This window comes from Trachinotus anak, unplaced genomic scaffold (assembly GCF_046630095.1).
Source record: "Trachinotus anak isolate AG129_WGS33_773 ecotype Australia unplaced genomic scaffold, CSIRO_AGI_Tana_v1 ptg000004l, whole genome shotgun sequence".
Lineage (NCBI taxonomy): Eukaryota > Metazoa > Chordata > Actinopteri > Carangiformes > Carangidae > Trachinotus > Trachinotus anak.
In genome coordinates this window covers 17,708,482-17,724,396 of record NW_027273855.1, presented here as the reverse complement: position 1 = coordinate 17,724,396, position 15,915 = coordinate 17,708,482, and the positions used below count along the sequence as shown (strand labels likewise).

The window sequence follows — 15,915 nt, the reverse complement described above, 5'->3', positions numbered from 1 at the left end:
GGAATTAAGTACTTTAATAGCTCTGGCTATAAAAAGTGTAGAGAAAGGACCAGGAGCATGTGTCCAAAACACTTTTGGGAGCATGTTGTCTTTTGTATCTAGAACAGAGCTCATAGCTTTCGGATGGAAGGCCACTCCACCTTTTCTTTAGTTTTCAGCCAGAAGGGAATTTTATCTCCCTCCAGTTTTTTTTTTTCAAGGGCATTTGTCATTGAACATTCAACAAAAGTTTCAAGGCAAAGGACTCTTGTAAAACAAGGAAGGCAAAGGTAGCAAGAGGAAAAAAAGCTGTTTCAGGCCAGAGGGAGGGACCATTTCAATAAAATACTGTGAATAAGCACCCAAATTTCTCTTTTGACTTTGTCAGTTTATAAGACTCAAAGTCTCCATTTCCATGTTGATGCAGAGCCACAAATCCCTCATTATCTGCTGTTATGCAAAGTGACAGTGCACATATTCCCCATTATGGGAAATGGCGCCACTGGAGTCATTTGACCCATCTGTCTTTCTGTTTAAATGTAGAACACTAATTCATCAGTATCCATGTGTCGGCACAGAAAATGAAGCTGGACGGGTGTTCAGAATGAATTCAACTGTACTTGTGATGCCCATAGTGAAAACTCTGTCAAACTAAAACTAAAACTTGGTGGGTGGCAGTCAGCGTCCTGTCACTTCTGCTTCCACCAAACAGACGGCAGACTTGTTGACACAGCGTATAAAGATGTTGACAACATATTGACTCCTGTGAGCAATAGCTGTGACAGGGTTACCATTCTTACTCCACGCCCCAGCAAAAATATACAGCCTACACAAATACACAGACACACAAAGTCATTCAGTAAAGTGACATGAGTGATTGGGCACTTGGCGCTCGTCAGCTTTAGAACAAATAATTAAGTGGTGTTTCTGTGTGTGCAGATAAAAAGGCATTAGAAATTCCTTCCTATTTTCTATTGGCTGATATTTTCAAGGGAACAAAATGGTCTGTGTGGACTCCTTGGTGAGAGCTCTGTCTAAGATGAAAGATTTATGCATTTGCATGTGGCTCTGAACTAAGACATGACAAAAGTGCAGTGCTGCTGTGCTGTGCTGAGCAGTGTGGGTGGACTGGGGATCCACTGCTGTGTTTCTCTCGCATCATTATTCTCTCCTCTTTTTTTTTTTTTTTATTCCTCTCACTCCTCAGCTCTGTGACTCCGGCGCAGTGGGGAGATCAACAAAAGGAGGCTTGCACTCCTTCACTCTCAAACATACATTAGCAGCGGCACATACACAGGATGATGTGCATGGTTCTAGCCTAAATGCAGTAAGGGGCAGTGAGATATGCCTGACAGAGCCACAACAGAACAACCTTCACTCGCCAGTAAAAAGGTTTCAGAATATAATAGCAAGACAGGGAGAGGAGGAGGAGGTAAAGATCTTCATTTCGACTTAGGTGAAATGAACCTCCTTCTTTGTCAGAGACACACTGAGTTCAATGTTTTTCTGAGGCTAAAAATCCAGAAAAGTCAGCACGAGCCCAGATGGTTATTGAGATTGAACAGCAGATTCTCAATCACATGCATGAATCCGCACTTAGTTAAGGTCTCCTTGAATTTGAACTGCAATGCTCAGGCAATTACATACATTCTCTTACTTTAGTTCCACCTTAAAGACAGAGGGCTTCTCGCCTGCTGGAACTCTGCACCACTGCCACAGCCACAGAGCTAGACAAAGGCAGGCAGCTTTAGCTCCCAGACAAAAGTTTCCTTTCCATATTTTTTTTTAAATATAAATAATTATAAAGAGTAATTGTTGCAATGGTTAAACTGAACTAGCAACAAGAAAGTACAAAATGTGTATTATTAGAACACAAACTTATAATGGATCAAGATCGTTGTCTAGTGATATTCTTTTTTTGGCAACAAATCTCATGAAAAAAACTAAAGCAATAAACCATGCCAAGCCATAGACCAAAAATTATATTAAAACAGTCAGTAGTGTTTATATTAATACAGTCAGTTATATTAAAACAACAGTCAAATTAGATATTTGTGACTCATTTGTATAGAATTATGTCTTCAGTGAGAACAAATGGAAGTCACAGATAGTTTAGGGGATGTGTTGAGAGATGGACTAATGCATCTGTTTTTTTCGTGGGATTTGAGCCTTATCCTACATATGAAGTAGGTAGAAATTTCACCAGCTGGTTCCAGACCTTTGAAACACTGCCCACATGAAATAAAAAAACAAAAAAACCAAGCCGATCGGAGCGTCGTGGACAGGATTAAGAATGGGGATGATGGGATGAAGTGCTCTAGAATAAAACTGTGATTCATACATGGGAAGTGCATAAACACTGCAAAGCTAGAAGGGTTCCACAAATAAAAAAGACACTTAGACTAGTTTCAGATTACATCACTGTTTATCCAGAGTCAAATAAAATATTAACCGTATGTGTGGAATTTTGTCATAATTGCTGTGTGAAATCTTGAGTAATGGCTAAAAAGTGTTTTGTGAGGTCACACTGACCTTGACCTTTGACCTGTGACTACCAAAATCTAATCAGTTCAACCATGAGTCTAAGCGAATGTTTGTGCCAAATTTGAAGAAGTTCCTTCAAGTTACTGAGATGTCGTGTTTATGAGAACAGGACGGACAAATGTAGGTGCGCACGTACGGATGGACAACCTGAAAACAATATACCTCCTGCTCTGGCTGTCACTGACGCAGAGGCATAAAAACAGAAATACAAACCAAACAGCTCTTTTCAACTGATATAACCTTTTCTGTTGTGAAAGGTATACTTTTGTGCAGCAGTATTACAACACCTCTGCTTTTCAAAGAGAAACACAAATAAGCCACAAGGTCAATCCATCCATCCTTTAGCTTCCTATGTTCAAAACATTCAAGTGTGTCTCTTGAAGAAGGACGATTTGAGCGTCTTGCCTTTTCAGAGAGAACCTTTTTGTACTCTACACAGTGCGATTCAACCCTTTAACATTAAGTGAAGTTATTTTGATTGAACCTATAGTTAGAACTTCAATATCAGGCCCTCAGTAAACAAGTTTGGTGTTTACTTTGTATTTCCATGGTGGAATCTGAAGTGCAAAACATTGAAAAGGGGCATTGTGAGACAAACACATATACACATAACACACATTTAATGACAAAATAAAAGAAAACAGAAAAAGCAAGATTATAGCTCAGGGCATGTTATACAAAGATAAGCTTAACTAACAAAGAAAAGAAAAACAAAGAGAAAAAGGCTGAAGAAGAAAGGCTCCCTCTGAACTCCTAATCCATTATATGACACTGATCACACTCCCTTGATATTAACAACGAGGTAGAGAAAATCCAAACATGAAGCAGAATATATGTGTCCTTATATATTGCTACGAAAAGAGGAGGGCTACAAAATCTAACTTCCAATTAATGGACAGCAATTACTCACAAAATTCAATCATTATGCAACCGTTATCAAAGCTTCTGTTTTGCCTGATGGTGAGGGGGCTTAGTGCGGGTTTGTTTGGGCAACACAAAGTAGCAATTTGGTCTGATTATCAGGCAAGATATTTAATTGTTCGAATTCCTCAAGTTCCACCCCTGTGAATTAATAATAGAACTAGAGAAGCAGGTTCAAAAAGAACAGCATGACTCGTTCTCTGCTGCCCACAGCTTGGTCTTTTTGAATGGATTCATTTAACAACAAAAATCCTTGAAAAGGTGTTCATATGTTTTGCAGAAAAAGCTTTTTTGAAAATATCAGCTGACTATCTGCGGGATTTCTGTTTTGTATGGTTCATACATTCATTTAACCCTGATCCCTTTCAGTCATGGGATGTGTGTAGGTTGATTAGATTGCAGTTCATATTAATTGTTAAGTTCTGATGTTGGAAATATACACTTAAATGAGCCAAAAAATAAACAGTGTCATGGTAAAAAAAAAAAGAAGACCAGAACATGAAGAGAATCAATAGCATAATATGCCTATCCCAGTTAACTACATATAAGAATACATTTCCCACATATGCCACCAAAAAGCATCAGGGTGGAGTGTTATTTTAATACTAAAAAGAAAAGACACAGTGAACTGGGTCCACCTCTAAAAGTAGGCCAGTTTTCTGAGGAGATTACGCTGATTCCTTATTTTAAACAGCTGAATCTTATCTAGAACATTTTGTGAAGAAACAATGCACTTCAGAGGAGCCTCTAATGATCACTGGCTGACATACATGCCAGCACATTTGTAATGACAAAGGCTTCTCTTGTTTTAAACTCATCTCCCATTTGGCTCTCTTCCCCCACTCACTCCTGCATCTCAGAGCATTTGTCATTAATAGCTATTTGCCATTAATTGTTTATTATCTTGCACATCTCTTTCTGCACGGGGCTGAATTATGCAGAGGTTCAAGTAGCGGTAGACCCATAATATACCATATTGGCTCAAAATATTCCACAGATCCAGAAAATGTTGTGACGCTTTTGACCACGAATGAAAGCAATTTTGCAAGTTTAAATTGTAGCCAGCCCACAAGCAACTGCATTAACTAGGGTTGCCACCTGTTTCTGTTTTTTTTGGGGGGTTTTTTGGGGCGGGGGAGGGTTTGCCTGATTTTATTGCAATGTTCTCCTTGTCTATCTCTCCCTCCATTTCACCACACCAACAAAGTAAATTGAAGTTTGTTTGTTTTTTTGCAGCACTCTCCAAGCACCTGCCTCAATCCTCTCTGCCTGAATTCACGGTGGGGTCGTGGATGTGGTTGCACGCTGCAGTTGCCAGGTAATAAGGTAAACAGAACAGGAATAGTAGGAAACAAATTAGGTTTTATTGGAAACTATGAAAGTCTAAATTAGAAGTGCATTTTCCCGGGACAATTCAGTGTCCTGGCAAATTAATATTCTTTGCCAGGACAGTTACTCAAAAAAAAGAGTACAACCCCAGGAAAGCCGGGACGGGTGGCAACCCTTTTACGCATTAATCAGAGAAAGTGGCAGAGTGTGTATTTGTTTCCTATACATTATTACCTTCTTATAATCTGAAACTGAGATGATTTTAAATTATATTTTATCTTAACACTGGAAACTGATATGGAAACACATTACCATTGAGTAAAACGCTCCAAGAAAAAGTAGCAGTTAAAGGAATGGTTTGATATTTTGTAAAATACACTTTTACGCTTTTAGATACTTTCAGCTGAATGAGTAGGAATCAGGTAAATACAAAGTTGAAGCAGGAAATGATTAGCTTAGCTTAGCATAAAGACTGGAAACAGCTATCCTGGCTCTGTCCGAGGGTTAAGAAAAATGCCTCTAAAGCTAATTAATCTACACATTTAACTTGTTTGTTTAATCTGGTCAAAAAGCAAAAGTGTAAAAACATCTATTTGTCATTTTACAGGAGGGTCATGTGCAGGAGCAGATTCCAGGCAACCAGCGGAGAAGTTGCTGCTAATGCCCAGGTAATAGTCTGTAAAACAAAAATGTATCATTTTTACTCTTTGGTTTTTGTACAGATGTTAACAAAATGTTAACAAAATGTTAATTCGCTAGCCTTAGAGGTGCTTTCAGTCTTTGTGTTAAGCTCAGCTAATGGCTGCTGGCTCCAGATGGATATTTAATGTACAGATGTGAAAGTGGCATCCATATTCTTATGTGACTGTCGGCAGAAAATAAAACTGTTCTTTTAACTAATGTGCTTGGGTCAGTGAGAGAAGACTGCGAGAGAAAAAAATGATATCACTGCCATCATTGCCTTTGACATCACTGTTTTATCTTGTGTTTCGAGGTGGTTTATCAATCTAGTAGTCCTCAAATCTACAGTTTGCACCATTATTCTGTATCTCCGCCACAGAGCTTGAAATACAGTGGACGAAATATATTTCTTGCTGTTCAATGGAGCAACAGAATAGAGTTTATCTGCAGCGATGAGTAACCAGTAATCTAATTTTAACTTGCTTACTATAAGATGTAAAATGTCCTTCAAAAGTGAAGTAGATAACACACGATTTCGCTTTTCTTACCCACACATCCTGTAGGCATCTGCTGTGTAGACGTCTGCAATGTGTCACTCACCGTTGAAGCTGGTGTTACGTATGTACTTCAGCAGAGTCTTTCCGTCCGCAGACTCCATTTGTGGACAGACGCCAAGATGATCAGGACATAAGTCCCTGTGCATGTTGTGGAGAGCGTGGGCCATGGCGTACACCGCGTCAATCACAAACTGTACCTTCCCTTCCTGCTCATACTTGGAGTTGATCCCAATGCGCTCCTGGCCTGAGGGAAGAAAAAGGAAGAGGAGGACTAACAGCCAAATACACCATGAGCCATTAGATTCTCTCAGCGCTGCCTGTCATCTGCAGCTTCATTTTTAGTCCTCCCATTTACTGTTTGCTGCCAGTCGCGTCAGTTTTGATTTTGAAGGCATTACACCTAAAGGGACAATGTGGCGTAGGAAATAAAAAGACACATTTAATTCCCAAGTGAAAAACATCAAGCTGAGGTGCGAGACAAAGTGTTTGTGACGAATACAGCAGATTTTGATTGACTTGCTGGGGTGTATTACAAAGTAATTGGCTGCTGAGAATGGACGTCATTTGTCCCATCTGCAAGATGATGAAGATCACTGTGAACTTTAGTAACATACTCTTCTACAGTGGCTTCCTGCTCTTTATATTCTCCTCCCAGTGTACTGCCCTTTTGCTATGGGCTGCTGCAAAGGTTTTTGCCTCATGCTGCTGATACACTGCTTGAATACATAATGTACAACCTCTGCTGGATTTTTGTTTTTGTTACAAACTGAATAAGCTATTTTATACTCCTGGTAGATAAAAGCTGCATTTCAACGAGTAAATGAAAATGACAACAGCAAAAATACTGCTGTTTCTTTTACTAATAATAATGATCATCATCATGATCATCATCATTATCATCATAATTATAACATTCAAGCTCCCGGATAATAAAAATGCATCATCAAGAAAATAACAGCAAATACTAAGACAGTTTTCTTTTCAGTGAGAGCTGTTCATAGTTCCTGTTGAGAGCTCAGTGGAGGAGCAGATGATGTTAATAGGACACATATAAGGATGTGGGAGACTTGCACAGACTGAGGGAGGTCAAAAGCAATCTGTGCTGACATTTCATCCCATTCCTCAGAACTTAACATACACTTCAGCCCACATGTAACCTTTTTGCTTCTCTGAGCTTTGCATAGGGTCCTAAATGGACAGTTTGCGAAAGCAAAAGCCTCCTGTTAGTATTTAACATTCATAAATATCAGCCTGGCTTGAGGTATAAAAGAAGAGACTATAGTGACAGTCGCACAGCTATTTTCAGAGGAAATGAAGAAAAGATAAAAGACATTTATAGTCATTTTATAGAGGGTTTGTGGGACTCACTAAGTGGACGAGCATCTTCTGTCTTTGACGCCTGACAGATGATGCCGAACAGGAGATTATAAAGGAAACAAAATCCCTCAGCAAACAGTAATTTGTGTCACACTGCTATTACCATCATCATGTATGCAAGCAAGATTAATACGGCATCCCACATCACAGGCATCATCCACGTAGATAAAACATGCAGTGCAATGCCTGTCACAGCGCTGGCAGGCAGAGTTTAGCTAATAGAAGCATGCATCACTGTTAGCAACAACACTATCATTAATGCTACCACAAAGATGGTAATAAAGCAGAATGGGGGCATGAATGGTATTTACATGGCTTTTTGTCAACCCCCCCGACCAATTTCCAACCTAAATGAAATGTACTGAGTTAGTAGACACACCATTGACTATGCTGAGCTGTCAAGGTGACTGAGTAGAGGGGGAATAGAGGGAATAAGGGATTTAAGAGTTACAGGACATTAGCCACAGGAGCAGACGGTGTGTAACTGTAGTATGACTAAGACCACGTGGTGCATTATTATTCTAATTATAAACTCTGCCTGTCATGCACCTGCTGGGTAGAAACACCTGGTGTTAGACTTTCTGGCTGCGCAGCAGACGAGAGGGGTTGAATTAAAACCCCAATAGTCTATCTGTAGGTTCTAATGCAAACCAAAGGTCAAGTTCACATCAACCTGATATGGGGGGGTGAAATTATGCATCATCTTTTAGTGTTTTACAGAAATCATCCTAATTAGTTCATGTCAAAACTCATGTACCTGTGCATTTACGACTTGTATCCTCTCTCTTCGAGGCACTGAGGAGCCTGCAGTCAAAGTTTTCTTCCCAAAACTCAGCAAACCACACATTCCTGCGATTGTTCTCGAGGGTGAGCGCAGTAAAGTATTCATCAAACCCTGGGAACAGAGGAAAGAGGAGAATGGCTCAGTTCCGGACCAATTATCAACCAATTCAAACCTGGAGGAAATGAAGCGAAGCTTGAGAAACAGTGTGGTGGCGGTGGTAATGGCAGTGTGGTGGTGGCTGCTAGGTGTTGGAAACACACCAGCGAGCACTACTTCATCAAAATTTGACCACGGTCGTTCCTCTTCCTCTCAAGCCCCATGGAACTTTAATCACTTCTTTCATCTAGGAAATTACATTAATTAAAAAACAGGATGCATAATAAATAACACAGGGATTGTAAGTGGTGCCACAGCCTGTTGCCTCTGGCTGTGAGGTCCTGTAGGTGCTGAACAGGTTTTCCTCACTTCATAAAATCCATTACAACAGAACTGGATTGAAGGCATGATGTATTAGCTTATTACTAATTTCAACAGGGCTTAGGTGCCTGTACGAAGCATTAGCTTGAGGAGAGATAACTTCCCGCAACAAAGCAAAAGAAAGCCTGTATTGCTGGATTTTGTTCTCTTGTTTGTGCAACTCTACCTCCCAATGTGGGTCAGGAAACTGAGCTGGAACTAAACTTCAGTGTGAGATTCACAGTGGAGGATTTTTTTTTTTTTTTTTGCATTTTTTTAAACACACAATTTTCTGTCTGAAGAATTATAATTTTCATATTTTAAAGTCTCTCTGTCTGTGTCTCCACTGTCTGTTACCCAGTCATATCCGCTGAGTCGTGGGTAGAGGTGATAATGGCTAATCAGGGCTGGATGACTCAGCTGATTTTCTTTTCAAAAGACCATCAATGATGCATGGTGGATTAATGACATTCTTGCTGCTGCCAGAGTGTACATTTGTCCTGAGTGGACCTCCCCTAATTAAGAAAAGCTTCATAAAACTCAGGCTTTCAAATTTCCTCGATTGTAATGATTAGTGGTTATTAGGACTGTGACACTGGACAGAACTTTAAATAGGAGGTACACGCTGACAATATTCTATTTCTGTGGTGAATTTGTACATGTCCTGGCAAATGCAGTATAATTAGCAGTATAATTTTCTCCTTTACTTCCTTTTTCTTGAGGGTGGACGTTTTTAAGCTGCAGTTCTACAGAGTGATCCACCCCTAAGCACATAAAAACAGGCGCTAACAGTATTCTTCCCAAAAAAAAAAAAAAAAAAAGCATAAATGCTTAATATTAAAAACCAGATTAAAGACCTTTCATTTCATGTTCATTTCAATAATAATACAGACTTGTCGTACCAATTTCTCCAGCTGTCTGAGATGGGAGACTCTTGACTTTTAAAGCAAGTCAAATCACACTGATCAATATGTGATGTCTGCAAGAGGTGAAACAGTCACATTCACTGGTTCAACGTTTAATAATAAAATAGCCAATTTATTCAAACTGATTTTAGTCTGGTCATGTACAACCCACGGCCAAATGCAACAACAAGGTCACACTTGCTCTCTGAGGAATGTCCAAAGTCATTCGGAGAAATGTAGGAAACTGCCAACTTAAGCTGAAATAGGTGAGACAGATGGAGATGAAGTACGTACAAAAAAAGGTAAATAAAATCGCATCACCTCTCTTGAAATGCATTGAACATCACAGATTTCTGTATAGTACATCTTACAAGTACATTTCCTTTTGGCATTTGTCTTGATTTGCATTTATATGGGCTTGTGAGCGAGTCAATGACACATGGAAATGTTAAAAAATTTCCAATGTTTTCTTAATGCTGAGCTTATCAGCTTTATATATTAACAACAGTTAAAATTACTGTGTAATGTGAAAGGGGTCGCTCATAGTGATGAACCCAGAGAGCACTATCACCTGACTCTGCAGTTCCTCTCAGCTCTGAAGAGCTTTTTTAGCACCTTTTAGCTCATTGTTTTGGTTTTATGACCTGCAGCTTTCCAATTTTCAGTCACTCTCACTGCTCTCATCAAAATCGTTTGCAGACCATCAGGCAGCTTATTTAACTCTTGAGACATTTGTCTCAGGCTACTGAGGAGGCTAGAACATGTATGTATGTGAGGGGAGAGAGAGAGAGGGATACTGCATGTAGCAAGGGTCCTTGAAGGCAGGGGTTGACTCATGAGCAGTGCAGTTATGTTCTATGTGCCATAACCATTTAGGAACAGTGTAAATATTTTTACATTTATACTTGACCACATCACTACTTAGCAGAGCCAAAAAGACAGTGGATATTGGACTTTGATCCGCCTGGTGACCAGAAACATTACTTCAAAAGATTAATGTTGATCTGTTTCTCCTGGATGTGTAAATGGCGACTGCTCACTAACAACAGCATCATGTACATTTCATAAGGTGATAATATGTCAGCGTTGTGTTTCAAATTAATTTTGCTGGCCCCGAGTGGCTACAAAAGCACTTATTGTAGATTTTTCATAGATTTCATAACCATGACTTTTTAAAAAACATATTTGGAAATGTATTAACTCTAGTTTGGTCGGAAAACAATTATGCAAACAAAAAAAAACCCCTAAAAAATACATGCAGTGTGCATCTGTGTGTGTACGCTCCAGTCTGTCTGTACCTTTAATCGAGGAGCGCTTGGGCAGAATAGTGACTGCTCCCACCGCTACATCTTCAAGCTGGTGGATTGGACTGCTCTTGGCCCCCCAGCTGTCAGATCCAATCCACAGGAAATGGCCCACCTGATTGGCCCTCTTGGTGGCATTGAGAACTCCCCTGCAAGGACATCCAATGTGCGAATTAGGAGAGAGTACAAGAGGCGTGTGCAATCTAATATCTATTACAAAAAAGGCACAGCTGGCTTTAAGGAGCTGTTTGGGCATTTCAGCCCTGTCATGTACAGTTTTTCATTCGTTCTGCTCATTAAAGGTGAGAAAAAAGGAGGGAAACTACTATTATTATTTCTTATGTTTTGTTTTGTGTTGAGAAAATGTGTTATTTTTTATCTCTTATTCAAAGATAATAGGGATAGGTAGTTCATTAAGGAAGACTCATTAATCTCCATGTATCTCACTCATCTATTCTTCTACATTTCACTGTCACATTCACTTCTGGATTGTTCATTCTGAATTTACAGGTACTAAATCTTTGATTCTGTGTTTCTTTACATAAACATTACCCAAGGGGCATTGTAAATGAAACAATATCTCTGTTGCTTTGTTGCGATCTGTATTCCCACTTCTCCTCTGAGGCATGCTTGTGTTTGTGTTGTTGGAGGCATGTTTGTGTAGCAGACATCCTGTGCGCATGGTAAATCTGTGCCTCTAGCCTGTTTTCAGGAGCTGCTACTCAGAGATTAAAGACTTGAACATGGCAAGTCATCAACATGCCTGAGCGACATGGATGAAGCCAGAATGCGCTGCGCTCCTCACCGTATGTCTTCTTCACTGGCAAAAATGACGACTGCCCGCGAGTGCTGCGTTTCCAGCAGTTGTTGGATGGCTTTGTCATAATCCTCCAGCTTGGGGTTGTGGGGTATTTTCAAAGACTGGGCGATGCAGATTCCACCTTTTAATGGGAAAGGAGTAAGAAATGATAAGGCCTCTGGGATGATCGCTCCCATTCACTCACTCTCACACAGAAACGTACACAAATACACACACACACACACACACACACTCAAACACACAAAGCCTAAGGTCACAATAGCTGTTTTTTCTTCTATGGAAATCTCACCCATATGGAAATGAAAAACACATCTAAACACAATAGTGGGATTGTGATGATGCTGTCATTCTCACTATAGAGTCTAAATGATAGTCTTACAGTGTATACATTTACATTTTGGCAATGATCTGCAAACCACAGCAGCATGCAATATAACTCTCAAACTGCGCCCTCCGACTGAGCACCAGCATCATTTCACAGAGAGTTATAAACATATCTGCTATAACAAATCCAATAATCTGCACCAACAGGGACATAAAGCTACAGATTTCATATTAAGTATTTGTGAAAAACCAACAGCTTTCCATTGACTTTTCATTTAAAGCCATTATCAAACATCTCTTGTTGGACCCTGAACCAATCAGATAGCACAGCAGGCAATAACAAACAAAGAGGATATTAATATTGACAATAAATCATTCTCAGACAGGTCACCACTAATGAGTTTTTACAGGATGAAGGGTACTGATTGCTTCCGTGCGCTGCTAAATAGATGCTAGATACTGTATTTGGCACAGTGCATTATTGCAATTGGCTTTTAACAGATTGCTAGCTATTGTTATCTTCAGGGTTATATTCAACAGCTCATTATCAGGCAGAGAAGCAAAATGATATCTTTCACAAAAAATAAATAAATAAATAAATAATAGAGTTTTTGCTCCGCTCTGGTATGGTAATTATAGGTGTGAAGGACAAGCTAACCTTTGAAGCACTTTAGATAAACAGATAATATGATCACCTGTGCAAGAGAACATCCTCACTACTGTAGGCCTAGACTGAGGCAGCAGCCTGAGTCAACAGCAAAACTCCACACAAACCAATTAAAAATTCTCCCACTCAAGCGTTTTAATAGCCTACCCAATAACCTTTCAGTTTGAATTTTCCTGAGTAGACAGAGAAATGGAAGGAATCTCCTAATTGCCAGTCTCCTCAGGCTCATTACTTTGATATAAACAGCTTTTAGCTGGCAGATCACACATCTCCAGTCACGGTTTACTGTGGCATTTCTAAAGGCAGAAGATAGCAAAATGACAACTGCTGAACCTCCTCTTAACTATCCATTTATTTAGTACCAGCAGGCAGAATTAAGTATATTTCTTGATGTGAGAAAACATTCTGGGGTGACTGCTGTTACCCTCCCTAAGTGGACTACACATTAAAAAAAAAATGGAGATCCCGCCAACGGCCTAGCTGTTGCTCAAGGGTTTGTGGTATCCTCTTAAAGTGAGACGTGCTTGGTGTCATTTGTGCAGCGCAGCCAGCATTGTAGGTCTCCAAGGGACGACACTTTAAGCTCTGTTGAAGACCAGGGATTTCAGTTGATTTCAACCAGAAAATCCTACAGTATGACACTGCACTTCCAAGATTTCTGTTTTAGAAAACCAGCACTGTTTAACATTTGATTCTGGCGTATTAGCAGCAGCTTTCAGCTCCAGGGGGCCAGTAAGCCTGCAGGTAGGTATCACACTCACACATTCACTCCAGAGAGGGAGAAAAAAGGATAAACTCATAATATGCAGAGAAGTGAAGTTTCATGAAAATACATTAACTCCATCACGACAAAAACCCTGTGGGCTTGTGTGAAGAGAGTTATGATGCTCTTGAACAGAGATGTATTATAGGTCAAAACAGTCAATAATACAGATGGAGACCACAGGAGCCACTGATGAAGATAAGAAGCATTCAGAGCAAATCCCATCTTCAGAGAGAGACAGAGAGCCTAAGACTGCCCTAAAGGCTGTGGATCGGCGGTTGTGCAGTGGTGGCTAAATTATTGAACGCCTGCAGAATACTTCATCTGTCAGTCAGTCAGATGGCCACTAAGTCTTTTAGTTGCGGAGGCAGGTATGATGGAAATGCAAGCAGTGTATCTGTGCTTCCAGAGCGCTGTGCTGTGGGTCGGACTGCCTTCACCTGTCACTGGAAGGTGTTGTGTGGACTTGAAAGAGTCCTCGACAGAAACTGTGGGTTTAAAGAAGAGCCACGTGTCTACGTTGGCTGAAGATGTGCGATGCGAGACAGATAAATGTCAGGCTGTGGGAGAAGAGAGTGTTTTATTCCAACTTGTTGAAGCCTCATCCAAGAAATAGGATTGGATAGAGATACTGTACTGTCTAGCTGTCACTCACAGACAGTGAGGAGAGTGAGGACGACACGTTTGCTTTTCAAATTTCGGCTTACAGTAGAGGTGAGGTGTGCTGGTTTGTGACACCGAAATTTTCAGCTGTGCCTGATTCATTTACCTATGATGCCACACATAATATCAAAAGTATATGCACCGTGAACTCCTACCCTCTGCTCCACATTTGATTAATATATCAAAGACAGCTTAATGATCATGATGGCTAAATTCATCAGGTCTTGGAAGTTCTCCACTTATCTGTCTCGGTGCCATAGGTCATGCTCTGCATTAACTGCTTCAATTATTCATCCTCAATGCCCTCGGTTCTGAAAATGCACTTCAGGGCGAGGAGTCCAGCCTTGCCATTTTGCATAGTGAAATACAAATCCCTTTAAATTAGAAGCTCTTGATGGATTTGACCCCCCACCTGCCTACTCAACACCCTCCAAACCCAAACCTCCAGGGGATCCATAATGCTGCAATTATATTTATCACCTCGACAGTTAAAAGGCAGACCTGCTCCCTCCAGCTTCCCCGCCTGAGCACGTGGGAGCACATCAAAATGGGCTGACATGCAGCTGACATTCATATTCGCCATCCGTGTGACCTTATATATCCTGCACGCCTTTCCTCACTGCTGTTCTGGGACTCGACAATGTCGAGGGGTCCTGTAGAAATATCCTGGTCTATTTCATGGCGTTTTGCGGATGCATCAGGCTTCTTTCACAGCCTATTTCTACTGCTAAATATGAGTGCTATACTTTACTGGCAGATTTTTTTCCCCTCAGAGCTGAGATTTGATCTAAGGACGCATAGTGTTGGCAACTTGCTACAATCAATTCCACAGTGATATTTCGTGGGAGGTTTTCCTCAAATGCAAGCCTTTTTATCAAATGGGAAAACTGAACTCCATCGCTCTGGCTTGAGTCCAGACAGACACAGAAAAATACAAACAAGATTAATCTCTGCCAGCTTCACCTGCAGCCAGGATGAAGGTGCACAATGGAACAGTGCCTATACGGGAGAGAGAAAGCTGAGCATGAAAAAAGAAAAAGAATAGGAAAAAAAACCCAGAAGAGATCAATACAGGCTGACCATCACTCCAGTCTCAGCTTGGGGTAATGGGCAGCCATATTGCATTATCCCACTAGATGGTTCTCCTTGAAGTGGTGAAGCGAGAATCCTACTAATGCATCTGACATTTCACTGCAACCAAACAGAGCAGCCACAAAAACCGTCTCAAGGTCCCATTGATCAACTTGCAGGGCAGCAACAACATCCACCCAACAATGCTGTTTTTGCTCTCCAATTTAGCAATTTCTTGAAAAAAAACATTTAATCATAACATACTTACAGTATTTTCCAGATATTCTCCATATTTACTCAGATGTTTTCAATTCAAACCACTGCAGTTCCAGTTCTGGTGCAGAACCGCTGCCTTTGAGTGAATCCTGTGAATGTGTAGTTGTGCTATTACATAATTTTTGTGTTTATTAAAAGATAAGATGCCTAAAGGAAGCTTTTCTTGAGAGGAAATAATTCCCATTTGTATATGAATACAAAATATTGCAAAGTGACTGCAGCTCAGAAGCAACAGGATGAGTCAACAACAACAATGGCTTATGATTTCATACTCCTTGTGCAGCTGTTCAGGATTCTTAATAATATCAGTGTGTTTACTGCTTTTTGCAAAAGGGAAAAGTGGAAAATATATCTGAGAAAACCCGCTGGAAGAAACAGCAACCATCACGGGATATAAGATGACTGAAACGTCCAAAATAAGCCTTAAAGCAGGACTTTCGCTTATGTGTTCCTACACAAGCTACTTCGTCTCTCTGCCTCTCTCTCTGTCGATG

The 15,915-nt window shown here is 40.3% G+C and overlaps 1 protein-coding gene across 1 annotated transcript in view; it reads right to left on the bottom strand.

Moving 5' to 3' along the window:
• Nucleotides 1–15,915, bottom strand: part of LOC139620710 (metabotropic glutamate receptor 7-like) — a 60,082-nt gene that overhangs the window by 15,971 nt on the left and 28,196 nt on the right. Inside the window, exons 3-6 of the mRNA XM_071476508.1 lie at nt 11,643–11,778; nt 10,832–10,986; nt 8,146–8,283; nt 6,055–6,255 (exon numbers count right to left, since the gene is read on the bottom strand). Of these exons, the coding sequence (XP_071332609.1) occupies nt 6,055–6,255; nt 8,146–8,283; nt 10,832–10,986; nt 11,643–11,778 (630 nt within the window). The remainder of the gene's footprint in view (nt 1–6,054; nt 6,256–8,145; nt 8,284–10,831; nt 10,987–11,642; nt 11,779–15,915) is intronic.